The 23,823-nt window shown below is 45.5% G+C and overlaps 1 protein-coding gene across 1 annotated transcript in view; it reads left to right on the top strand.

Annotated features, from left to right (window-relative positions):
• Nucleotides 1-23,823, top strand: part of CPXM2 (carboxypeptidase X, M14 family member 2) — a 185,152-nt gene that overhangs the window by 42,731 nt on the left and 118,598 nt on the right. Inside the window, exons 3-4 of the mRNA XM_040361343.1 lie at nucleotides 2,833-2,931; nucleotides 8,884-8,993. Of these exons, the coding sequence (XP_040217277.1) occupies nucleotides 2,833-2,931; nucleotides 8,884-8,993 (209 nt within the window). The remainder of the gene's footprint in view (nucleotides 1-2,832; nucleotides 2,932-8,883; nucleotides 8,994-23,823) is intronic.

The raw sequence follows: 23,823 nt of genomic DNA, 5'->3' as shown, positions 1-23,823 counted from the left end.
CATTAACAGGCTAGGGTGGTATATAGACAGGCTAGGGTAGTATAAGGGCAGGCTAGGGTAGTATAAGGGCAGGCTAGGGTAGTATATGGACAGGCTAGGGTGGTATATGGACAGATTAGGGTAGTGCATTAACAGGCTAGGGTGGTATATAGACAGGCTAGGGTAGTATAAGGGCAGGCTAGGGTAATATAAGGGCAGACTAGGGTGGTATATGGACAGATTAGGGTAGTGCATTAACAGGCTAGGGTGGTATATAGACACGCTACGGCAGCATAGGGGCAGACTGGGGTAGTATATAGACAAGCTAGGGTAGTATATGGGCAGGCTAGGGTAGTAGGGTAGTATATGGACAGGCTAAGGTTGTATATGGACAGATTAGGGTAGTATATGGACAGGCTAGGGTGGTATATAGACACGCTAGGGCAGCATAGGGGCAGACTGGGGTAGTATATAGACAAGCTAGGGTAGTATATGGGCAGGCTAGGGTAGTATATGAGCAGGCTAGGGTAGTATATGGACAGGCTAGGGTGGTATATGGACAGATTAGGGTAGTATATGGACAGGCTAGGGCGGTATATAGACACGCTAGGGCAGCATAAGGGCGGACTGGGGTAGTATATAGACAAGCTAGGGTAGTATATAGACATAGGGGCAGGCAGAGCTGCCCGGGGGGGGGGGGTGTTGTTCGGCAGTTGTCCACATGACACACAAAACTGCTGGAAAAAAAATCTTGGTCATCAATTTGCTGGGTAAATAGAAGAGAAAGAGAGGCGGCCATAGTTCAATTTGCTGCCCCTCTCAAAGTGCTGCTTGGGTCCAATGGACCCACTGGGACCCATGGTAGGGCCGGCCCTGACAGGTGTACAGGTCTGGGCTGGCGATTCTGGCATTTGCCAAATTCTGTCACTTTTTCATTACACTATTGCCTCTGCACTTTGTGCATTACACACTCCTGAGACCTGCACCCTGTGCATTGCGCTCTCCTGAACCCTGCACGATACACACTGGTGAAAGGCAAATCCACTTTGCACTGCGAGTGCACCTGGAAGTGCAGTCGCTGTAGATCTGAAGGGGACATGCAAGGAAAATAAAAAACAGCATTTTAGCTTGCACATGATTGGATGTTAAAATCAGCAGAGCTTCTCCCTATTTCAGATCTTCCCCTCAGATCTACAGTGACTGCACTTCCAGTGCACTTGTAGTGCAAAGTGGATTTGCCTTTCGTAAATAACCCCCACTGTGTTGTACATTTCATAGTCTGAGCCCTGACCACTGCACTTCGAGTACAGAATATACTCTTGTGTGCAGAAAAGCATTTGTAATAGGAGTTTCATGAAAATGCGTGAATAGAAATGCAGGTGGAACATGAGCTGTGAAGTGATTCCAAGGCTAAGCATTGGAACTTTATACACATATGCACTTCATGTTAACATACATATAGCCATTAGGCATGTGCATTTAGTTTCGTTCCGAATCAAAATTCGGACAAATTTTTCATTATTCGGACATTCGGATGCATACAAATTCCCGAATTGTAATATTAACAAATTTACCGAATCCGAACGAACGTTTTCGAATCGAAAACCCGCGGACGAAATTCGATCGAACATCGAAAACAACTTCTATTCGAATCGAATTAGAAAACAATGCGATTCGAAAACAAATTCGAATGAAAATTGAAAGCAAATTTGAATCAAAATCTAAAAAATATAAATCGATTTCTAAAAAAGAATACAATAAAATAGAATATAAAGTAATAAAACAATAGAATGAAAATCAAAGAATAGTAAAGAACAGAATGGAATTTAATAGAATGTAATCAAATACAATAGAATATGACCTGGCTTCTTCTATCTATCTTCCATTTTCTGAAATTCGAAATTCATATAGAATGAACTCAAATTCGAATAGAAAAATATTAGAAGAATAGAATAATAAAATATATATGTGTGTGTGTGTGTATATATATATGTATATATAAATATATTTATTTCTGCTCTATTCTAATATTTTTCTATTCGAATTTGAGATCAATCTATATGAATTTCGAATTTCAGAAGATGGTTATATATATAAATGTAGTTTATATATATATATATTATTCTACTCTTCTAATATTTTTCTATTCGAATCTGAGTTCATTCTATATGAATTTCGAATTTCAGAAAATGGAAGATAGATAGAAGAAGCCGCCAGGTCATATTCTATTGTATTTGATTACATTCTATTAAACTCTATTCTGTTCTTTACTATTCTTTGATTTTCATTCTATTGTTTTATTATTTTATATTCTATTTTATTGTATTCTTTTTTTAGAAATCGATTTATATTTTTTAGATTTTGATTCAAATTTGCTTTCAATTTTCATTCGAATTTGTTTTCGAATTCGATTCGAATAGAATTTGTTTTCGAATCCGATTTAAATATTATCGAATCCGGTCTAAATATTTTCGAATTCGACCAGATTTTTTGAAATTCGGTCGAAAACGAACAAATTCCGAAAAGGAATTTAACACATGTAACGAATCTAACTTAACAAAACTAATTAAATAACGATTTAAAATGAAACAAAACAATTTTTTCCCCCTTTTGCACATGCCTAATAGCCATGCATACAAACATGACAATTTGAGAAAGATATGGCATATTTTGAGAAAATATACTCCAGATGACTATAGTACATATATTTATGTCATGACGTAGCCTACAATACACAGATTTGATCCTACTCTGTAGATGCGCCATGTTTGTGACCCTTCCCAGCCTACTGTAATAAAATATGATCAAATTGACATTGTAATCATATAACTGTCTCTTTGTTCTTCCCTTCAGCCAAAAACGGTAGCAAGAAGACAGAGAAAAACAAGAAAGTCCCGGAGAAGTTTGTTTATGGACTGGATGAGGAGAAGACAGTGCAAGAAGTCAGAGAAAGTGCGTGAGAATGTTTTTTGGTTTCCTAGCTCCACCATGTGTGTAATGTGTTATCTATGTAGCTGTTTAGAGGTGCAGAGAAGGGAAATCTTCCATCCTCCCGAGTTCCAATTTTTTCTGTCACACGATGTTTCCGCAAAGGTCTAGGAAATGCAAACTTTTAGTAAAAAACACACTAACGTGAATATTAAAGCAAACAAACGCAATAAATTACCCACAATTTTTTTTAAATATAAAAGACGAGGTTGCACAGAGTAAATAGATACCCAACATGCCAAACCTTAAATTTTTGTGTGTCAAATGGCGTCAAACTTCAGTACCCTATATTTTCAATAAGCAACGCTTCAAACACATCCTATAGGTATCAGTTTAGTATTACGGAGAAGGACTTTTTGGCCATCAAAGAAAATGCTATGTCTGGCGCAAACCCATCACATCACCCAAAGAACACCATCCCCACTGTGAAACATGGTGGTGGCAGCATCATGCTGTGGGGATGTTTTTCAGCAGTCGGGACTGGAAAACTGGTTAGTGTTGAGAGAAAGATGGATGGTGCTAAATACAGGGATATTCTTGAGCAAAACCTGCACCACTCTGTGGCCCGGATTCAGAAAGAAGATACAACGGCGTATCTCCTGATACACCGTCGTATCTCTGAGTCCGGCCGTCGTATCTATGCGCCTGATTCATAAAATCAGGTTACGCATAGATCTCCCTAAGATCCAACAGGTGTAAGTGACTTACACCGTCGGATCTTAGGCTGCAATCTCACGCTGGCCGTTAGGTGGCGCTTCCGTTTGTATACGCGAGGAATATGCAAATGAGGAGTTATGCCGATTCAGAAACGAACGACCGCCCGGCGCTTTTTTTTTACGACGTTTGCGCTCGGCTTTTTCCGTCGTATAGTTACCCCTGTTTACACACACAGCTCCCGGTTCTTGCTCTGTAACGAGCGATCGCAGGTGCCCGGCAGTGATCGCGCCCGCCGGGCACACGCGTTGGCACCAGGGGCGAGCAGGCACCCTAATGGCTGGAATGCAAAATGACGTATACCTACGTGATTTTGCGCAGCCGAGCCAACCTGCCGTCGTATAACTGCGGCGGCTGATCGGCTAGTGGTTAAAGGGGTTGTAAAGGTTTGTGTTTTTTCACCTTAATGCATAGGAAAAAACACCAGGCAATGACGCCCCCCCCCCCGTTTTACTTACCTGAGCACGTTTACCTGCTCGTCTCGTCCCTGGCATCCTCTTCTCGCGTTGATTAGATAGATTAATAGCAGCGCAGCCATTGGCTCCCGCTGCTGTCAATCAAATCCAATGACTTGGGGTGCGGGACCAAGTCATACACTCTGTGTCTATGGACGCCTTGTGTATGAGACTGGAGCGTGCCCGCAAGGTAACCCCCTCGAGAGAGAGAGCTTCCTAGAGGGGGATAGCTATTGCGGGGAGGAGCCAAGAGAGCCGCCGTGGGACCCCAGAACAGAAGGATCGGGACCACTCTGTGCAAAACGAACTACACAGTGAAGGTAAGTATGACATGTTTGTTATTTAATTTTTTTTTTTAAATGAACCTTTACAACCTCTTTAATGGACTGGCTTGGTGCATAAAAAAAGATGTGCAGTACAGTAATCTGATGGAAAATACATTTTTCCAGAGGCGGCTCTAGGCTTTGTGAGGCGTTAGGCAAAACTTAGACATGAGGCCCCAATCACACCCATAATGGGAAAAATAATTCAAGCGATAAAAAAAATAACGCAATTTTTACAGAGACCTCCCTACCCCCCGGCCCAGTCCACCCCTACCTCCTGGCGGGTTCAGCATCGGCCGGCAGCTCCACCTCCACATCTACAATTCGTCTGCAGTAGGCAGCGCTCTATACGAAAGATAGTAATCCTTTACCAGCCCGACCCGCTTACCCTGACAGCTTGGGGACACTGACTGGGGACTTTCCCCCCCGTTTTATCACATACATCAGGCAAATTAGGTGGCCGTGACGCCCCTGAAGGCGCGAGGCCTTTCTTTGCCTAATTAGAGAGCCGCCTCTGTGGCAGGGTAAGCGGGTCAGGCTGGTAAAGGATTACCATATTTCGTATAGAGCGCTGCCTACTGCAGACGAATTGTTCATGTGGAGGTGGAGCTGCCAGCCGATGCTGAACCCGCCAGGAGGTAGGGGCGGACTGGGCCGGGGGGTAGAAATTGCGTTATTTTTTTTATCGCTTGAATTTTTCCCATTATGGGCGTGATTGGGGCCTCATGTCTAAGTTTTGCCTAAGGCCTCACAAAGCCCAGAGCCACCTCTGCCCTGCCAGCTTGGGGACACTGACTGGGGACTTCCCCCCCCCCCCCATTCTATCACATACATCAGGCAAATTAGGTGGCCGTGAGGCCCTTGAAGGCCCGAGGCCTTTCTTTGCCTAATTAGAGAGCCGCCTCTGTGGCAGGGTAAGCGGGTCGGGCTGGTAAAGGATTACCATCTTTCGTATAGAGCGCTGCCTACTGCAGACGAATTGTTGATGTGGAGGTGGAGCTGCCGGCCGATGCTGAACCCGCCAGGAGGTAGGGGCGGACTGGGCCGGGGGGTAGGGAGGTCTCTGTAAAAATAGCGTTATTTTTTTTTTCCGCTTGAATTATTTTTCCCATTATGGGCGTGATTGGGGCCTCATGTCTAAGTTTTGCCTAAGGCCTCACAAAGCCTAGAGCCACCTCTGCCCTGCCAGCTTGGGGACACTGACTGGGCACTTTCCCCCCCATTCTATCACAGGCCTTAGGCGACCGCCTTCTTTGCCTAATTAGAGAGCCACCTCTGCATTTTTCTATATGTGAATGTCTATTGAAGCTGCCTTGCTGGGGTACCTAATCCTGGTTCTCCATTCAGTGCTAATACTGCAGGTATCTAAGGTGCTGGAAAGCAGATGAGAATATAAACGCTTCTGAACTATGAGATACTTCAAAGTCGTTCTTCCCTTTGATGCTCTAGCTGGGTATATGATTCCTTGGCAGAAGGAACCGCTAATGGACCTTTCCATTAATCTCCCATGAGATCTCTCTTTGCTTATCAAATCCCGACGCCTTTATAAATACTTTCTCTGTTTCTGGCTGCAGAGTGGACTCCAAGTTTACGTTGGGTCGAAGCTGAGATCAGCTCATGTGCAAATGGAAAATGTTACCCTTTTTCTTAAGAGACGTCGGCTGCCTTATACAACATGAATGAGCCTGACGGCTGATCTCTGCGCTAGGGCTTTCCAGCACTGCCAGGGGCTTTTCCTATTAAAATTGCGGCTTTCCGTTCATTATATGTGGCTTTATAATAAGCCAGAATGCTGCAGGAGGACAATGAATCTTTCATACCTGCTATGGAAAAATATATATTAATGCCATATTTTACACCCGCCACTGTAGGAAGTCTACCAGTACATCAAGCGTCTGCTGTAATTTGGGGTTCCTATAGAGAATTTTTCTTAAATGGGAAATATCTGTAAATTTTTAATCATTATACCCAATTATTATATCCCATAAGACGTTAGGCAATTTAATTTACAGGCCAGTTTTTCCTTTGTATTAAAAATAATGAGTACACATTTGTTTTAAAAAAAATAAAAATTAACAGCAATGTTGCTTTCATAATTGGGTGACTTGATCCCGTGTTAATTGAAGTGGACCTATTATTTAGAATTACACTTCATGTAAATCTAGAGATCTGAAGAACATATTTTTATCTTAAAATGGTATCCCTTTCCCGCTGGGAACGAAATGTTCTGCTTTAGGCTCCATCGTATCACTTACTACCAGCTAGGCAAGGATCATATGGCCTCTGTGTGCCAGGCAGGGCCGGCCCTATGATGGGACCGGGTGGTACCATGGGTACCAGGCAGCACTTTTAGGGGTGCAGCATACTGATGCCCACCAGCCCGTTCCGCTACCCAAATAAAATTGATGTCCTTTTTTTCCCACAAATAGAGCTTTCTTTTGGTGATATTTGATCACCTCTGCGGTTTTTATTTTTTGTGCTATAAATATATATATTTTTTAACTTTTTGCTATAATAAATATCCCCAAAATTTTGAAAAATAAACTATTTTCTTCAGTTTAGGCCAATATGTATTCTTCTACATATTTTTGGTACAAAAAAAAAGCCGGCAATTCACAGATCCCTTTATACTCCTGGATACATGTATAGAGCCATGGCAGGTCCTTTTATACGCCTATATGCATGTATAGAGCCATGACAGGTCCTCTTTATACATCTATAGAGCCCTGACAGGCCCTCGTTATACTCCTTTATACATGTATAGAGCCATGTCAAGTACTCTTTATAGTCCTATATACATTTAAAAAAAAATGACAGGTCCTCTTGATATTCCTTTACATGTGAAGAGTAATGACAGGTCCTCTATATACATGTATAGAGCCATGACAGGTCCTCTTTATACTCCTATACATGTATAGAGCAATGACAGGTCCTCTTTATACATGTATAGAGCCATGACCGGTCCTCTTTTTACTCCTTTATACATGTATAGAGCCATGACAGGTCCTCTTTAGTTATCATGATATAAAATAATGAATGTGGGAGCCTTTTGGTTGGCATGATTTTTTTTCTGGGGGGGGCAGCATTTCATTCTTGGTCCCAGGCAGCACAATGTCTTGGGCCGGCACTGGTGCCAGGTACATTGTGGGTGTTTGACAGGGCTTTTTTTTCTCAGAGAATAGATGTAGGAACTCCTCCCTTCCAAGTTACTACTTGACTCCGCCCCGTACCCACCTCCGAGCACCATTCCTTGGCTCCACCCCTTACCTACCTCCCATTACCACATCTTTCAGAGAATACAGAACCATGTATCATGCTGTGGTGCTAAGCAGGGCTGGTGCTACCACAAGGCAGCCCATATGTGGGCGCTACTTACGTATGCATTCGCTTCTGCACGCAAGCTCGTCGGGACGGGGCGCTTTAAAAAAATGTTTTTTGTTTTTTCTTATTTATTTTACTTGATTTTATTGATTTTTAAAATTGTTTATTTTTTTTTAAAAAGTGGGTCACTTTTATTCCTTTTACAAGGAATGTAAACATCCCTTGTAATCGAAAAAATAGGTCCTCTTAAAGGGGTTGTAAAGGTAAAAGTTTTTTTTACCTTAATGCATCCTATGCATTAAGGTAAAAAAACATCTGACGGCACCGCCGCCCACGCCCCTCCCGAGCCCCCGTTTTACTTACCTCGCTGTTTGAAAATCCCGGGCGCGTGCATGTCATCATGTTCGGTTCCCAGCCTGGCCGTTGATTGGCTAGGCTGGGCGGTCTAATGAGCACAATAATGAAAACAAAAATTGGGATGGAAACTCCACTTTAATCATCTCTGCTAGCCAAATATGAACTAGGCAAGGGAGCATATACCTATAAAGGGATGCTATTGATGCTTTTTGATATACTTCCTAAGGTAAAGATCCATATGGCTATAGGCAACTTTACTTGGAAAAATTAGGACATTTAGACCGGCAGGTTACTTGGTCATCTAAAACCTTAAAGCCCTTTTAATAACTTGAATATAACTGCAGTACTGCCATATTAGCCTACACCAGGGGTCTCCATACTTTTCAAGCAAAGGGCCAGTTTACGGTCTTTCAGACTTCAGGGGGGCCGAATCAGGTATGAAAATGCCCCAGGGCCGAGCATCAGTGAGAATAAACATGGCCCCAGTGTTGGTGGGCAGTAGGGAGGAGGAATAGTGCTCCATCATTGCTATTAGTCTAAGAAATAGTGCCCCATTGTTGGTGCCATTGGGAGGAATAGTGCCTCATATCATTGGAAGCAATACTGCCCCAAGGGCCGGATGAAGACTAGCAAAGGGCCACATCCGGCCCTCGGGCCGCAGTTTGGAGACCCCTGGCCTACACAATCAATATGTAAATGGCTGCTTATGTGTAGTAACTGGACTCTATCTCGTGGCCTTCCAACAGGTTGTCCTCCTCTGGGGTTGGAAACCCTAAAGGTAACAGACTTTCAACTACACGCTTCTACGGTGAAACGTTATGGTCTTGGAGCTCATAGGGGACGTCTCAATATTCAGGTACATTTCTATTTTTATTGATGCTACATTTATGGGATAATGCTAATCTTTTCTTTACTGGGGTTATATTTATATATATATATATATATATATATATATATATATATATATATATATATATATATATATATATATAATATAATTGTGCAAAGTCTAGCAATGTGCAAAAAACGCATGAGATGAATAGTAAGACAAAAAAGTCCCAAAAAGTGGATAATACATTTTTGTCATTTTTTGGCATTTGACCACTAGTTTATACATCACTTTTAGTATCATTTATTCATCCATTATTGAACTATTTAATTTATGCGCTGATCATTTTTTATCACATCCACTTGAGGTATATAATTATTTATTCACTTATTCAGATTAAGCAGCATTTTTGTTTTTTTACCTTCACCTTTTATATTTGTGTGGTGGCGCGGAAGCACTTTTGACTTTTTTTCATAAGTTTACATACCCTGGCAGAATTTATGATTTCTTGGCCATTTTTCAGAGAATATGAATGATAACACAAAAACTTTTCTTTCATGGTTAGTGTTTGGCTGAAGCCATTTATTATCAACTGTGGGGTAGATTCAGGTAGCTACGCTATAAGTTACGGCGGCGCAGCGTAGTGTATTTACGCTAAGCCTCCGCAACTTACAGGAGCAAGTGCAGTATTCACAAAACACTTGCTCCGTAAGTCGCGGCGGCGTAGCGTAAATGGGGCCGGCGTAAGCGCGCGGAATTCAAATGGGGAAGGGGGGGCGTGTTTTATGATAATATGTCCTGACGTGATTGACGTGATTTACGAACGGCGCATGCGCCGTCCATGTACATATCCCAGTGTGCATTGCTTCCAAGTACGGCGTAACGACGTATTGGTTTCGACGTGAATGTAAATTACGTCCAGCCCTATTCGCAAACAACGTAAATAATTCAAATTTCGAAGCGGGAACGACGTCCATACTTAACATTGGCTGCGCCTCCTAATAGCAGGAGCAGCCTTACGCCGAAAAAGCCTTAACTCAAACGACGTAAAAAACGAACGCCGGGCGCACGTACGTTGGTGAATCGGCGTATCTAGGAAATTAGCATATTCTACGCCGACAACAATAGTAGCGCCCCTATCGGCCAAAGTTATATTGCACACAATTCTACGCCGCCGCAATCAAGTTACGTCGGTGGAGGAAGCCTATTTTTTCAGCGTAACTGCCTTTGTGAATCGGCGTAACGCTACGCGGGCGCGGAATTCAAATTACGGCGGCGTATCTGGAGATCTGGAGATACGCCGCCGCAAAAGGTATGTGAATCTACCCCTGTGTTTACTCTTTTTAAATCATAATGAACACAGAAACTACCCAAATGACCCTGATCAAAAGTTTACATACCCTGGTGATTTTGGCCTGATAACATGCACACAAGTTGACACAAAGGGGTTTGAATGGCTATTAAAGGTAACCATCCTCACCTGTGATCTGTTTGCTTGTAATTAGCATGTGTGTATAAAAGGGTCAATGAGTTTCTGGTCTCCTGACAGACCCTTGCATCTTTCATATAGTGCTGCACTGACGTTTCTGGATTCTGAGTCATGGGGAAAGCAAAAGAATTGTCAAGGGATCTGCTGGAAAAGGGAGTTGAACTGTAAAAAACAGAAACGTAATATAAAAAAATATCCAAGGAATTGAGAATGCCAATCAGCAGTGTTCAAACTCTAATCAAGAAGTGGTGAAACCAAACCACGGTCAGGTAGACCAACTAAAATTTCAGCCACAACTGCCAGGAAAATTGTTCCGGATGCAAAGAAAAACCCACATATATCTTTAAGTGAAATACAGGACTCTCTGAAAACATGTGGTGTGGCTGTTTCAAGATAAATGCTGGACTCGGGAGCGCACCCACAAGGTAACCCCTTGGGGGTTTACTGATGTGAGGAGGAGCCGCTGGTGGACCCCAGAAGACGAGGGTCGGGGCCACACTGTGCAAAACGACTTGCACAGCGGAGGTAAGTATGATGTGTTTGTTATTTTTTTTAAATTGAGGGCTTACAATCACTTTACGATCAGCAATTGTCTCTCAGCTGTCCCTGGTTACCATAGACTGCCTGAAGATTTGTCCCTGGAAAGTTCTGTCCCTGAGAATAAATCTAATTTTTATTTCCTGGCCAGCTCTACCATAAAAATTCATCTATTGTGCTTGTTATGTTAAATTCTCATCACCATGTTTTCTTGGCTTCTGCCTTTAATTCCTAATAAGAGCAGCATGAAAAAGCAAAAATAAGTGTTCACTTTCCAGTAAAATAAACATGTCTTTGTTTAATATATAGTGATTTGCCGTCTTCCAAGAAGCTCTAATACACAGCTCAGCTACAAAGTAATTATTTCTAAATACTGACAGCTAAGTAATCGCTATTAAAGCTGGAAACTGTCGCAAACCTTATGCCGCGTACACACGATCATTTTTCAGCATGAAAAAAAACGTAGTTTTTCAAAAACGTCATTTAAGATGATCGTGTGTGGGCTTCACATCATTTTTCAGGTTCTGAAAACCCCCAAAAAAAAAATTACGAGCATGCTGTATTTTTTAACCTCCTTACAACTTTTAGGCCAGGTTCACACCTATGCGAATTGAGTGCGGCTTAAACCGCATCTAATTCGCAGGACATTTCAAAATACATTGTTTTCAATGAGGCTGGTTCACATATGTGCGATGCATCCGCACTGCGCATTGCCTCCAAACCGTGTGCGGTTTTTATGTCTTGCGGTGCGGCTCAGGTGCGAATTCAGTCCCATTATCTTCTATGGGTACGCAGCTGAATTCGCAGATGTGTTCATTTCTCTTCAGTATTTGTCTCATTCAGTTCAATACACTTCCCCCCCTCCCCTCTCCCAGGTCTCCAAATTCGCACCTGATCTGCAGCTAAAACGCAGTTGATCTGCAGAACACCTTATAGAGAAATTCGCAAAAAAACAACGGAGCTCCAAAACGCAACGCACTAGTGTGATTCAGGCCTTAACCTCCTTACAAATGACAGCGGGCGGAATCCCCTGTTGTTCTGACAGAACGTCATATGACGTCCTGTCATTAGAAGCTGCTAGGGGGCGCTAGCACCGGTCGCGTTACTGGGAACACAGTGCGCGTGCCCGGTGGCCGCGATGACCGCCGGGTACCCGCGATTGCCCAGTAACTGAGCAGGGACGTGGAGCTCTGTGTGTAAACACAGAGCTCCACGTCCTGTCAGGGAGAGAGGAGACCGATGCTGTGTCCCTTGTACAAAGGGACACAGATCGGTCACCTCCCCCAGTCACCCCCCTCCCCCCACAGTTAGAACACTGACTAGGCTACACATTTAACCCCTTACTCACCCCCTAGTGGTTAACCCCTTCCCTGCCTGTCACATTTATACAGTAATCAATGCATATTTATAGCACTGTTCACTGTATAAATGTGAATGGTCCCAAAAATGCGTCAAAAGTGTCCGATGTGTCCGCTATAATGTCGCAGTCCCGAAAAAAAAAAATCGCAGATCGCCGCCATTCCTAGTAAAAAAAAAAAAAAAACATAATTATGTCCCCCTATTTTGTAGGCAATATAACGTTACGGTTATTGCGATTTTATTTTAATTTTTTTTACCAAAAAAAATATGTAGAAGAATACGTATTGGCCTAAACGGAGATAAATTTTTTTTTTTTTTTTTAACTGGGGTATTTATTATAGAAAAAAGTAAAAAATAGTGTTTTTTTTTCAAAATTGTCGCTCTTTTTTTGTTTATAGCGCAAAAACTAAAAACCGCACAGGCGATCAAATACCACCAAAAGAAAGCTCTATTTGTGGGAAAAAAAGAACGTCAATTTTGTTTGGGAGCCACGTCGCACGACCGCGCAATTGTCTGTTAAAGTGACGCAGTGCCGAAAGCTAAAATTTAGTCTGGGCAGGCAGGGGGTGTATGTGCACAGTAGGCAAGTGGTTAACGTTGTTTTAAACAATGTCGTTTTTCGGGTTGTAAAAAATGGTCGTGTGTGGGCTAAAACGACGTAAAAAACCCGTGCATGCTCAGAAGCAAGTTATGAGAAGGGAGCGCTCGTTCTGGTAAAAGTACCGTTCGTAATGGAACAGAAAAGCGCGAATCGTCTTTTACTAACACGGAAACAGCAAAAGCAGCCCAAAGGCGAATGGAACTTCCCCTTTATAGTGCCGTCGTACGTGTTGTACGTCACCGCGCTTTGCTAGATAATTTTTTATAAAACGATGGTGTGTGGGCAACATCGTTTTAATGATGAAGTTGGGAAAACATAGTTTTTTCGACATGCTGAAAAACCAAGTTTTTTTTTTCATGCCGAAAAATGATCGTGTGTACACGGCGTTAGAGCAGGGGTCTTTAGACTTTCTAAACAAAGGGCCAGTTTACTGTCTTTCAAATCGTAGGAGGACCATATTATTGTGGTGACCGGGGAGGGTGAGTCCCACGGCCACACACATGCGCTTGATGGTTAGCTACTTGGTTCTTGGGGCTAGGAGCCCAGGGTCAGGTGGTATTAACCCTTAGTGAGGGCCAGATGGTATTAACCCTCTCTATCACGTGACGCCACTGTAGTCTTGGTATACCCCGGGAAACTACAGCTCCGGGGGCCTCCGTATCCCCGCTAGTTAGGATGGTAATAACACAGTCCACAACAGGGGGTTAAAACAACAAAGGCTTTACTGGCATGAAGGCAGGTGTCAAAATCTTCACAGCTTTAAACAGAGTGTCAAAATGTTCTGCAGGCAGTCTCTGGATCACACAGCTGATAATGCTTGAGCTTAGTTGATCATATACTGTATATACTCGGCTGCAAAAGCCGGATAGTAATTCAGGGCCTATGCTTAACTAGGCTGGAAAAAAGATACACTTACTGAAGTGTCTGTAGACTTGAGGCTTTTTGCCGGAATAACGGATTGATCTGATAAATGAGCTGAAGTACTGGTTCTGTAATGTTTAGGGATACTCCACTCTTTGCTGTATTTTCTCCTGGAGGCTTCGGGCCTGCACTGCCTCTCCTCTGACTGTGTTGGCTCTGCTAGGAACTGTGTGAAGCATTAGACTGCTTAAACAGGAAGTACAATCCCTTATAAGGGCCTGTTTAGACTGAAGCCTATTGGTTGAGAGCTGTGGATCATAGAGACTGACCTGTAGTATAACACAACACAATAAGGTATTGTCTATCATTTAATCCTCCCGACTCTAATACACTCTGACTGAACATGAGATGGTTGACTAAATCCCTTAAAGCTATACACACCTAATAAACGTATTATCAACCATAACAGTATAAATCACATCATAACTAGCTGAGTCCCTGCAGGGGAGACCCCACAAGCCGAGGGCCTCAATCTGACAGGGCCTACAGCAAATACCTGTACTGGGACACCACAAACCCCACCACTAAACAGAAGTCGTCCTCGACGATTAAGGCACTGACGGATTGAGGAACGAGGTTACCTTGGGGCCACTAGAAGTCCTGAGGCATTTGTACACCAATGTCCGTTCCAGGTTCTTTGGGAGAAAATAAACATATACGAACAGGTTCATATGATAAGTCCTGAGGCATTATACACATAAATGTCCCTTGCAGGCTTATTAGATAAAGTGAGATCATTATTTTGTGCAGGGTGAGTGGTTATCTGGGTCCCAGACAAAATACATATCTGTTAAACATTATCACTCAGTTTTGGAACAGTATATTATTGTTAGATCACACTTTTAAGACTGAGCAGGTTTTGGATTGGGCTGCCGGAGGCTTTCTACCCAATGCCTTGGCTACTGGGGCCCTTAGGCTATTAGATAACAACAAAAACCTGGGGAATGCCCAGGGAAAAACCAAGCCTACTTACCGACCAGCTAGCAGACAACCAATTAACCTGTCTAACACTATGCGTTAAAAACAGGGGTCTAGTCCGCACGCATTTGCAAACGCATGCGTGAGCCACAGAGCCGCGCCAAGGCACCCTGTAATATCTGTGGTCCTAACACTAAACAATGAGTGTCCCCACAGTGGAGGCACATGCATTTTAATGGATAGATAGGGGCAGGTGGACTGAAGGGGAGCCACCCCTTCTTAAAGGTACAAGAGCACACCAAACACCCAGCATATAGCACAGTGGCTGCAAAGGTGTTGGTGCACTGCTGGACACTACAAGCACCATAGGTGAAACACAAACATGTCCACCGCCCCCATCTATAGCTGGCTATCGCAGTAAGTAGCATTGGAAGGCTAAAACAGATAACAACAAAAACCTGGGGAATGCCCAGGGAAAAACCAAGCCTACTTACCGACCAGCTAGCAGACAACCAATTAACCTGTCTAACACTATGCGTTAAAAACAGGGGTCTAGTCCGCACGCATTTGCAAACGCATGCGTGAGCCACAGAGCCGCGCCAAGGCACCCTGTAATATCTGTGGTCCTAACACTAAACAATGAGTGTCCCCACAGTGGAGGCACATGCATTTTAATGGATAGATAGGGGCAGGTGGACTGAAGGGGAGCCACCCCTTCTTAAAGGTACAAGAGCACACCAAACACCCAGCATATAGCACAGTGGCTGCAAAGGTGTTGGTGCACTGCTGGACACTACAAGCACCATAGGTGAAACACAAACATGTCCACCGCCCCCATCTATAGCTGGCTATCGCAGTAAGTAGCATTGGAAGGCTAAAACAGATAACAACAAAAACCTGGGGAATGCCCAGGGAAAAACCAAGCCTACTTACCGACCAGCTAGCAGACAACCAATTAACCTGTCTAACACTATGCGTTAAAAACAGGGGTCTAGTCCGCACGCATTTGCAAACGCATGCGTGAGCCACAGAGCCGCGCCAAGGCACCCTGTAATATCTGTGGTCCTAACACTAAACAATGAGTGTCCCCACAGTGGAGGCACATGCATTTTAATGGATAGATAGGGGCAGGTGGACTGAAGGGGAGCCACCCCTTCTTAAAGGTACAAGAGCACACCAAACACCCAGCATATAGCACAGTGGCTGCAAAGGTGTTGGTGCACTGCTGGACACTACAAGCACCATAGGTGAAACACAAACATGTCCACCGCCCCCATCTATAGCCCTTAGGCTATTAGCTCTTCTCCCCAGAACACACTTTAATATTTACTAGACATTTTTATTCTATGTCTGAAGTACACAATTAGACATTTCTTATAGGATACCCTTTTCTTTTTGTAGTGCTTAAGTGAGGGATAGGAGACTTACTGGCCAGGTATGTTCCTATACACTAAATAAGGTAAGTAGGTAACTAGTGACATATTAGTTAGTAATGATGTATACTTGAGATGTATACTAACTGAGGTGTATGTAGTATATCTACATATATTGTAGGTATAATTAATGGATTAATCCCTATATCTTGCTGGGGGATATCCGAAATTAGGTCTGGCGGATCTACGCAACACCATTTCTGAGTTTTCTGGAGCACTGTTTTCTCCTTGAACACTTGCTTCTTCTGGACTGACAGCTGCACCTTCATCTTGGACAATGGGGGCCTATGATGGCTCTTGACTTATGGAGCTTTCTCCCACATTAGAAGGTTCTGATGGGACTGCAGCAGGTGAGCGGATGGCTGGAGTAAACTCTGGAGCTTCTGGTGCCAAGACTGAGGTTGATGGAATGGAACTGATTGGCACATAACCAAAGAAGACGTTTTGATCAGAAGGGAAGAGAGGATCATCTTCGAACATCAGGAGTGGCCTCTCAGGCTCAACTGGCTTGGTGGGCTGCACTTGTGCTGGCTGAACTGGAGGTGGAAGACTTGGTGGTGCAGAAGGAGGCACCAACACAGGCAGGTTCCCTTTGTGACACAGCTTGATCCGGTTTCGGTGGACAACTTGTGGTGCATATCCGGCTTTTTGAACTGAGTAGACATCAGAGTCCGGATAAGGGATGGAAATCACTGTGTATGGTTCAGTTTCCCAAAGGGAGTCCAACTTATGGGTTCTAGGATGCTTCTTCAGCCAGACTTTATCACCAACTTGCAACGGCTGGGCAGAGGCATGGCGGTTGTAGTCCTGTTGCTGCCTATAGTGTGCCTCGCCCATCTTTTTGTTGACTATCTCTCTCGCTTCCTGAATCCTTTTCTGATGTTCCGAGACCCACTCCGAAGAGGCTTGGGGGGAGTGGTTGAAAGGTGCTTGAAGTCCAAAGACCCTGTCTTTAGGCAGTTGGCCGTGTCGGCCCATCATGAGGTAAAATGGAGTGTAACCAGTGGAACAGTGGATGGTATTGTTGTAGATTTCCAACAGTTCGGGCATTAGTTGAGGCCACTCTTCAGGTCGGGATACAGAAGCCGCTCTCAGCATGTGTATAAACACCTGGTTGATCCTCTCACAGAGTCCATTCCCTTGCGGATGATAGGCAGTGGTCCTGAGTTTCTTACAAGCATGGAACTGGCACAATTCTTGAAACAGTTGGGCCTCAAAGGCCGGACCTCGGTCGGACAAGACAGTTTCAGGACATCCAAGTATCTGTACCCAATGGGTGTAGAACATCTGGGCTGTTGTCTTGGCTGTTAAGTCTTTGACTGGCACGACCACTACCCACTTGGAATAGTGATCCACCATGGTGAGAGCATATGAATACCCGGACCGGGTAGGTGACAGCTTGACATGATCCAAGGCGACCAATTGGTTGGGCCTCTCGCTCTGAATGGAATGGAGAGGTGCTCGCGCATTCTTGCGACCATTCTTGGTGATATTGCAGACTGCACACTCACTGCACCACTTTTCAACGTCGCTCCTCATTCCAATCCAGTAGAACCGGCGTCGGATGGTGGCTTCCGTTTTATGGACCCCAAAGTGTCCTGACTGGTCGTGATAGGCATTCAATACCATGGCGGCATCTCTCCGAGGGATCAGAATTTGGTGTAGCCTTTCACCCGACACTGGGTCCAAGAAGTTCCTGTACACCATTCCTTTGTGCACAAATAGTCTTTTCCTCTGACGCCACAATCGCTTCAATTCGTAGTCATTCTGGCCCCGTCGTAACCGGGGAGGTACCCTCCTGGTCAATAAATACTCCTGCAGATCTCCCATAGTCTGACTTTCTTCCTGTAGGGTCCTCCAGGTATACAGGTCTTCCTGGATTGCTTTAGACCCAGATTCACTCCCCTCGCGGGTGACGACCACATCCTGATTCACGAATCTTTGATAGAAGGGAGGCATCTCCACATCTTCCCACTTGTCCTCCACTGGGGGATCTTCACCAGGAGCCATGCGTGATAGCACATCCGCATTAATATTAGACTTGCCACTTCGGTACTTGATAGAGAAGTCATAGTTGGCCAGTCTGGAGGCCCATCTTTGCTCAAGGGCACCTAGTTTAGCGGTGTTCAGGTGAGCCAGGGGGTTGTTATCGGTGTAGACCGTGAATGAGGTGGCTGACAAATAGTCCTTAAATTTTTCGGTGACTGCCCACATGAGGGCCAGGAGCTCTAACTTGAAGGAACTGTAGTTAGAATCATTCTTCTCAGCCCCTCGCAGATTCCGGCTGGCGTAAGCTATCACCCTCTCTTGTTTTCCCTGCATCTGGGACAACACTGCCCCGAGTCCTTCAAAGCTGGCATCTGTATACAGTCGGAAAGGCTGAGTATAATCCGGATAGGCCAGGATGGGAGGCTCTGTCAATAGATGTTTTAGAGCCTGGAAGGCCACCTCTTGCTCTTTGGCCCATTCCACAGGCAGCTTGCCATTATAGTTCCCCTTCGCCGTGCCTCGCAGGAGAGAGGTCAATGGCTCGGCAATTTGTGCAAAATGAGGAATAAAGCGGCGGTAATATCCTGCAAATCCTAAGAAGCTCCGAATATCCTTAACAGTGCGTGGGATAGGCCAATTCTTGACAACTTCGACTTTAGCTGGATCAGGTTGGACCCCTTCGGCGCTGACGACGTGGCCCAGGTAATGTACTTGTGGCTTGAGTAGGTGGCACTTGGAGGGTTTGACTTTCAGACCATGCTGGATCAGTACTTGGAAGACGTCGGACAGGTGAGTCAAATGTTCCTGATAGGATTTGGAATACACAATCACGTCATCCAGGTAGAGTAGTACACTCTGGAAGTTAAGGTGTCCCAGACATCTCTCCATCAGCCGTTGAAAGGTAGCTGGGGCATTGCACAGCCCAAAGGGCATACTTTTAAATTCGAAAAGACCCATGGGGGTGACAAAGGCTGTTTTCTCCCTGTCTTCGACGGCCATGGGCACCTGCCAGTATCCGCTGGTCAGATCCAATGTAGAGAAGTAGGCCGCAGAACCCAGCGCGGTGAGTGACTCCTCAATCCGGGGGAGAGGGTATGCGTCTTTATGGGTGATGTCGTTCAATTTCCTGTAATCAACACAGAAACGGATGGTCCCATCCTTCTTCTTAACTAACACAATGGGTGCTGCCCAGGGACTCTGGCTCTCTTGTATTACATCCGCCTCCTTCATGTCGGTTAATAGTTTCTTGACGGTTTGGTACATGCCTGGTGCCACAGGCCGATGCCTTTCCTTGATGGGGGGTTTATCGCCGGTCAGGATTCGATGCTTAATCATGGAGGTTTTTCCAAAATCGGTTGGGTGTTTGCTGAAGGCACTCTGGCACCCCTTCACCACCTCGATGACCCCTTCGACTTGTTCTGGTGGGGTGAGAGATCCTCCTATTTGCAGTTGGCGCCACCAAGGTTCTAGAGAATTTTCGGTAGCCCCTGACACGGTTTGGGCACGCAGCTGTTGGGCCGCCTTCCGTGAAGAGAGTATGTCACTGGAGTCCAAGAAAACAAGTTGGGCCACTGGAGTGTACTTTGGTAGGGTGGTGGCTACGCCGGACAAATTAACTAGGCGGACTGGGACCCGTCCATTCACCACCGTCACTAGGCTCCTTGCAGCTCGGACCAAAGGAAAATCTTCAGATTGTATGGGCTCCAGTAAGGCCTGATAGTCCTGATTCCTTACACCAGGGCGCGCCCGACACCACAAAATTGTCTCTGTGTTCGGCTGCAGGTTCACGGGCCTCATGTCTTGGATCCGAACTTTACCGATTTCTCCTCTCCGGTTCGCAAACTTCTGTTCTGCTTTCAGAATTTTTAGATGGTGTTGCGCAGTCCTCTGACCTGAGGAAGACATGTGGGGGAGAGAGGCATGCAAGGCATCCAAAATATCACTGAAGCAATGTCTCATTATATTCATCCCCAATATAAACTCTGTGGCCCCTGGTACCGTGACATTAGTGACAATTATACCTTGACCTCTAAGTGTGTGACCTCTCAGCTGAATAGTGGGCTCCCAGTACCCATGTCTGGGAATTGGTTTCCCGTCCCCTGCCAGGACACTAAAATCCATATCATCTGGTTCACACAATGAATCGACATTCCAGTACCTATAGAATAGGCCCTTAGAGATGGTAGACACCTGCGAGCCTGTATCAATCAGGGCCTGCAGTTGGACACCATCTATGGTAACATTTACATAGGGGCAGGATGCAATGTATAAGGACTGTCCTGAGTATATTGGCTCTTCTGCTGGACCTGTGATTCGTTTTCCTGAGGGCCGGTCCTCGACCTCAGGGGACGCCCGTTTAAAGCCCAGCATTGCATCTTCCAATGACCGGGTTTGTCACAGAAATCACAGTAAGGCCTACTAGATGGTCCCGAGCGAGGCCCGCTATAACGGGGAGGAGTAGGTCTCTTAGTCTCTGGAGGCTCTCTAAGTACCCGAGTGGTGTGATTAGCCAACTCCTTTACCACTTGGGTAAGCTGGGCAATATCTTGTCTAACCTCTTGAATCTCAGTAATTGTAGTGGAGGCCGGGGTGACAGCCACGGGTGCGGGGGCTGGTGGTAACAGTGGTGCAGGGCACGCCGCCGCACCCATGGGTTCCGTTTTAGGGTCAGGATGCTCCTCAGGGCTTGTTCCCTGCTCTATAACTTGAAGGGCTAGGCGCTTAAAGGCAGAGAAAGACATATTGGGGTTCTGTACAGCTAACATCTTTAATTGCGCCTTGTCCCATTTATTTTGGACCCCTTCTATGAATCTATCCATCAATAGTTTGTTACCCTGGTCAGGGGTGATATTGTCCAGTTTCTGGACTGCCTCCAGGGCATTCTGCAAGGCTACTGCATATGCCCTTAGTGTTTCCCCCGGCTTTTGTCGCCTCTCGTACAGCCTGAGGCGGACCTCTGAGGGTGAGTGGGACTCAAATACCTGATGTAATCCCTCGAAGATCTGATCTACTGTAGTCTTCTCAGAAGTGGGCCAGGTACGGACTTCCTCACGTGCAGGTCCCTGCAACTGTCCCATGAGCAACAGCACCTGTTGGTTAGGGGGGAGAGAGTAGAGAGAGAAAATGCTTTGGAAGCTCTCCTGGAAATCCTTGAGGGAAAAGGGATCCCCTCTGTAGTTAGGCAACACAGGCTTCCCCAGGTAGAATGGGGGGGGCCCCACTGTCATGACGTCGTACTGGAGGTGACCCCGGAGGGGCAGCTTGTGCAGGAGCCGCAAGAGGATCTGGTATATCACCTGCATCTGGTGATCTTGGGGCTGACATGTTGTAGCCTTGTTTGAGTGCGCTGTCACTTTAAGAAACTTTGAGTGCGCTGTCACTTTAAGAAACTTTGAGAGCGCTGTCTTTGAGTGCGATGTCGTTGAGTGCGCTGTCGTTGAGTGCGCTGTCTTTGAGTGCGACGTCTTTGAGTGCGCTGTCTTTGAGTGCGCTGTCTTTTATTGCCGGACACGTTGCTATGGCTGCGCCCGGCAACTTCTTTTTTTTTTGGTTCGGTCAGCAATTGTTTCCCCCGTGCAACACAGAGTGGATTCTCTAGTTCCGGCTTGCACACTGAAGAGGCGTCACCGCCGGGGCTTGACTGGGCGGAGCTGCGACCGCTCCCACGCGCGGGAAATGCTGGAAACAATTTAACCCCTTCAGGTACAGACTTTCTCCACTTAATAATGGCAGCTAACAGTCTTTCCTTCACCTCCCCCACCACTTGTATATGCGCCTCGCTGAGTAAATTACTTTCAATGACACAGTTCAGATTCTGGGGGGGGGAGGACTTGCTTTAGTGGCTGAATGGTTAAGGCGTACACCCGCATCCTGTTCGTGACGCCAGAAAACGATGGGGTGACCGGGGAGGGTGAGTCCCACGGCCACACACATGCGCTTGATGGTTAGCTACTTGGTTCTTGGGGCTAGGAGCCCAGGGTCAGGTGGTATTAACCCTTAGTGAGGGCCAGATGGTATTAACCCTCTCTGTCACGTGACGCCACTGTAGTCTTGGTATACCCCGGGAAACTACAGCTCCGGGGGCCTCCGTATCCCCGCTTGTTAGGATGGTAATAACACAGTCCACAACAGGGGGTTAAAACAACAAAGGCTTTACTGGCATGAAGGCAGGTGTCAAAATCTTCACAGCTTTAAACAGAGTGTCAAAATGTTCTGCAGGCAGTCTCTGGATCACACAGCTGATAATGCTTGAGCTTAGTTGATCATATACTGTATATACTCGGCTGCAAAAGCCGGATAGTAATTCAGGGCCTATGCTTAACTAGGCTGGAAAAAAGATACACTTACTGAAGTGTCTGTAGACTTGAGGCTTTTTGCCGGAATAACGGATTGATCTGATAAATGAGCTGAAGTACTGGTTCTGTAATGTTTAGGGATACTCCACTCTTTGCTGTATTTTCTCCTGGAGGCTTCGGGCCTGCACTGCCTCTCCTCTGACTGTGTTGGCTCTGCTAGGAACTGTGTGAAGCATTAGACTGCTTAAACAGGAAGTACAATCCCTTATAAGGGCCTGTTTAGACTGAAGCCTATTGGTTGAGAGCTGTGGATCATAGAGACTGACCTGTAGTATAACACAACACAATAAGGTATTGTCTAGCATTTAATCCTCCCGACTCTAATACACTCTGACTGAACATGAGATGGTTGACTAAATCCCTTAAAGCTATACACACCTAATAAACGTATTATCAACCATAACAGTATAAATCACATCATAACTAGCTGAGTCCCTGCAGGGGAGACCCCACAAGCCGAGGGCCTCAATCTGACAGGGCCTACAGCAAATACCTGTACTGGGACACCACATTATGACTTGAGGGAGTAGAAAATGTCCTGACATGAGTGGGAGTAAGCAATGGCCCATCTTTGGTGTCATTGGGAGTAACAGCGCCCCATCGTTGGTGTCACATTAAGTCATTGTGGCCCATCGTTGGTGTCATTGGGAGTATTTGTTCCCTATCCTTAGTGTCAGTGGGCAGAACAGTATCCCATTGTTGGTGTCAGTGACAGAAAGTATGCCCAATTGTTGGTTAGTGCCCCAAGGGACAAATAAAGCTAGACACTCAGTGGCAGGTTCTTCTTTTGGGAGGGGGGTAGAAAAAAATGAACACAGTGGCACGGTACTGAAACAGACCCCCCCCAGGGCGGTCCGGCACTTTCTCACTTGGTTGTGGTGTCCTCTCCTCCTCTCCTGCAGTGCGGGCATTGCCCACGGCGGCTCCGGTGTCTGCTCCTCAAGCTTCCTCTGCCGTGTGTCTCCTCTTCCGCCAAAGTGCTAGGCATCCAATAGGATCGCCTGACGCTTTGGCCAATCGGGAAACAGGTCTCACAGATATGCCTCCTGATTGGCTGGGAGGAACATTAGTCTTCAAATAGTGAAAATTCATTTGCTATGGTCACACAACTGGGTGGCCTCAGCGCGCAGAGCCTTTGGCTCTAATCAGGTGCTTCAAAAAAACACCCCGCCGCATTGGAATCCATGATCCAGCGCCACTGATATGTAGATCAGGAGGCCGGATGCATGGATAGGGGAGGCGAGGCCCGTGTACT

Source organism: Rana temporaria, chromosome 8 (genome assembly GCF_905171775.1).
Source record: "Rana temporaria chromosome 8, aRanTem1.1, whole genome shotgun sequence".
Classification (NCBI taxonomy): domain Eukaryota; kingdom Metazoa; phylum Chordata; class Amphibia; order Anura; family Ranidae; genus Rana; species Rana temporaria.
Note: the sequence above shows the minus strand (reverse complement) of the source record. Positions and strands in the feature narration are given on the sequence as shown.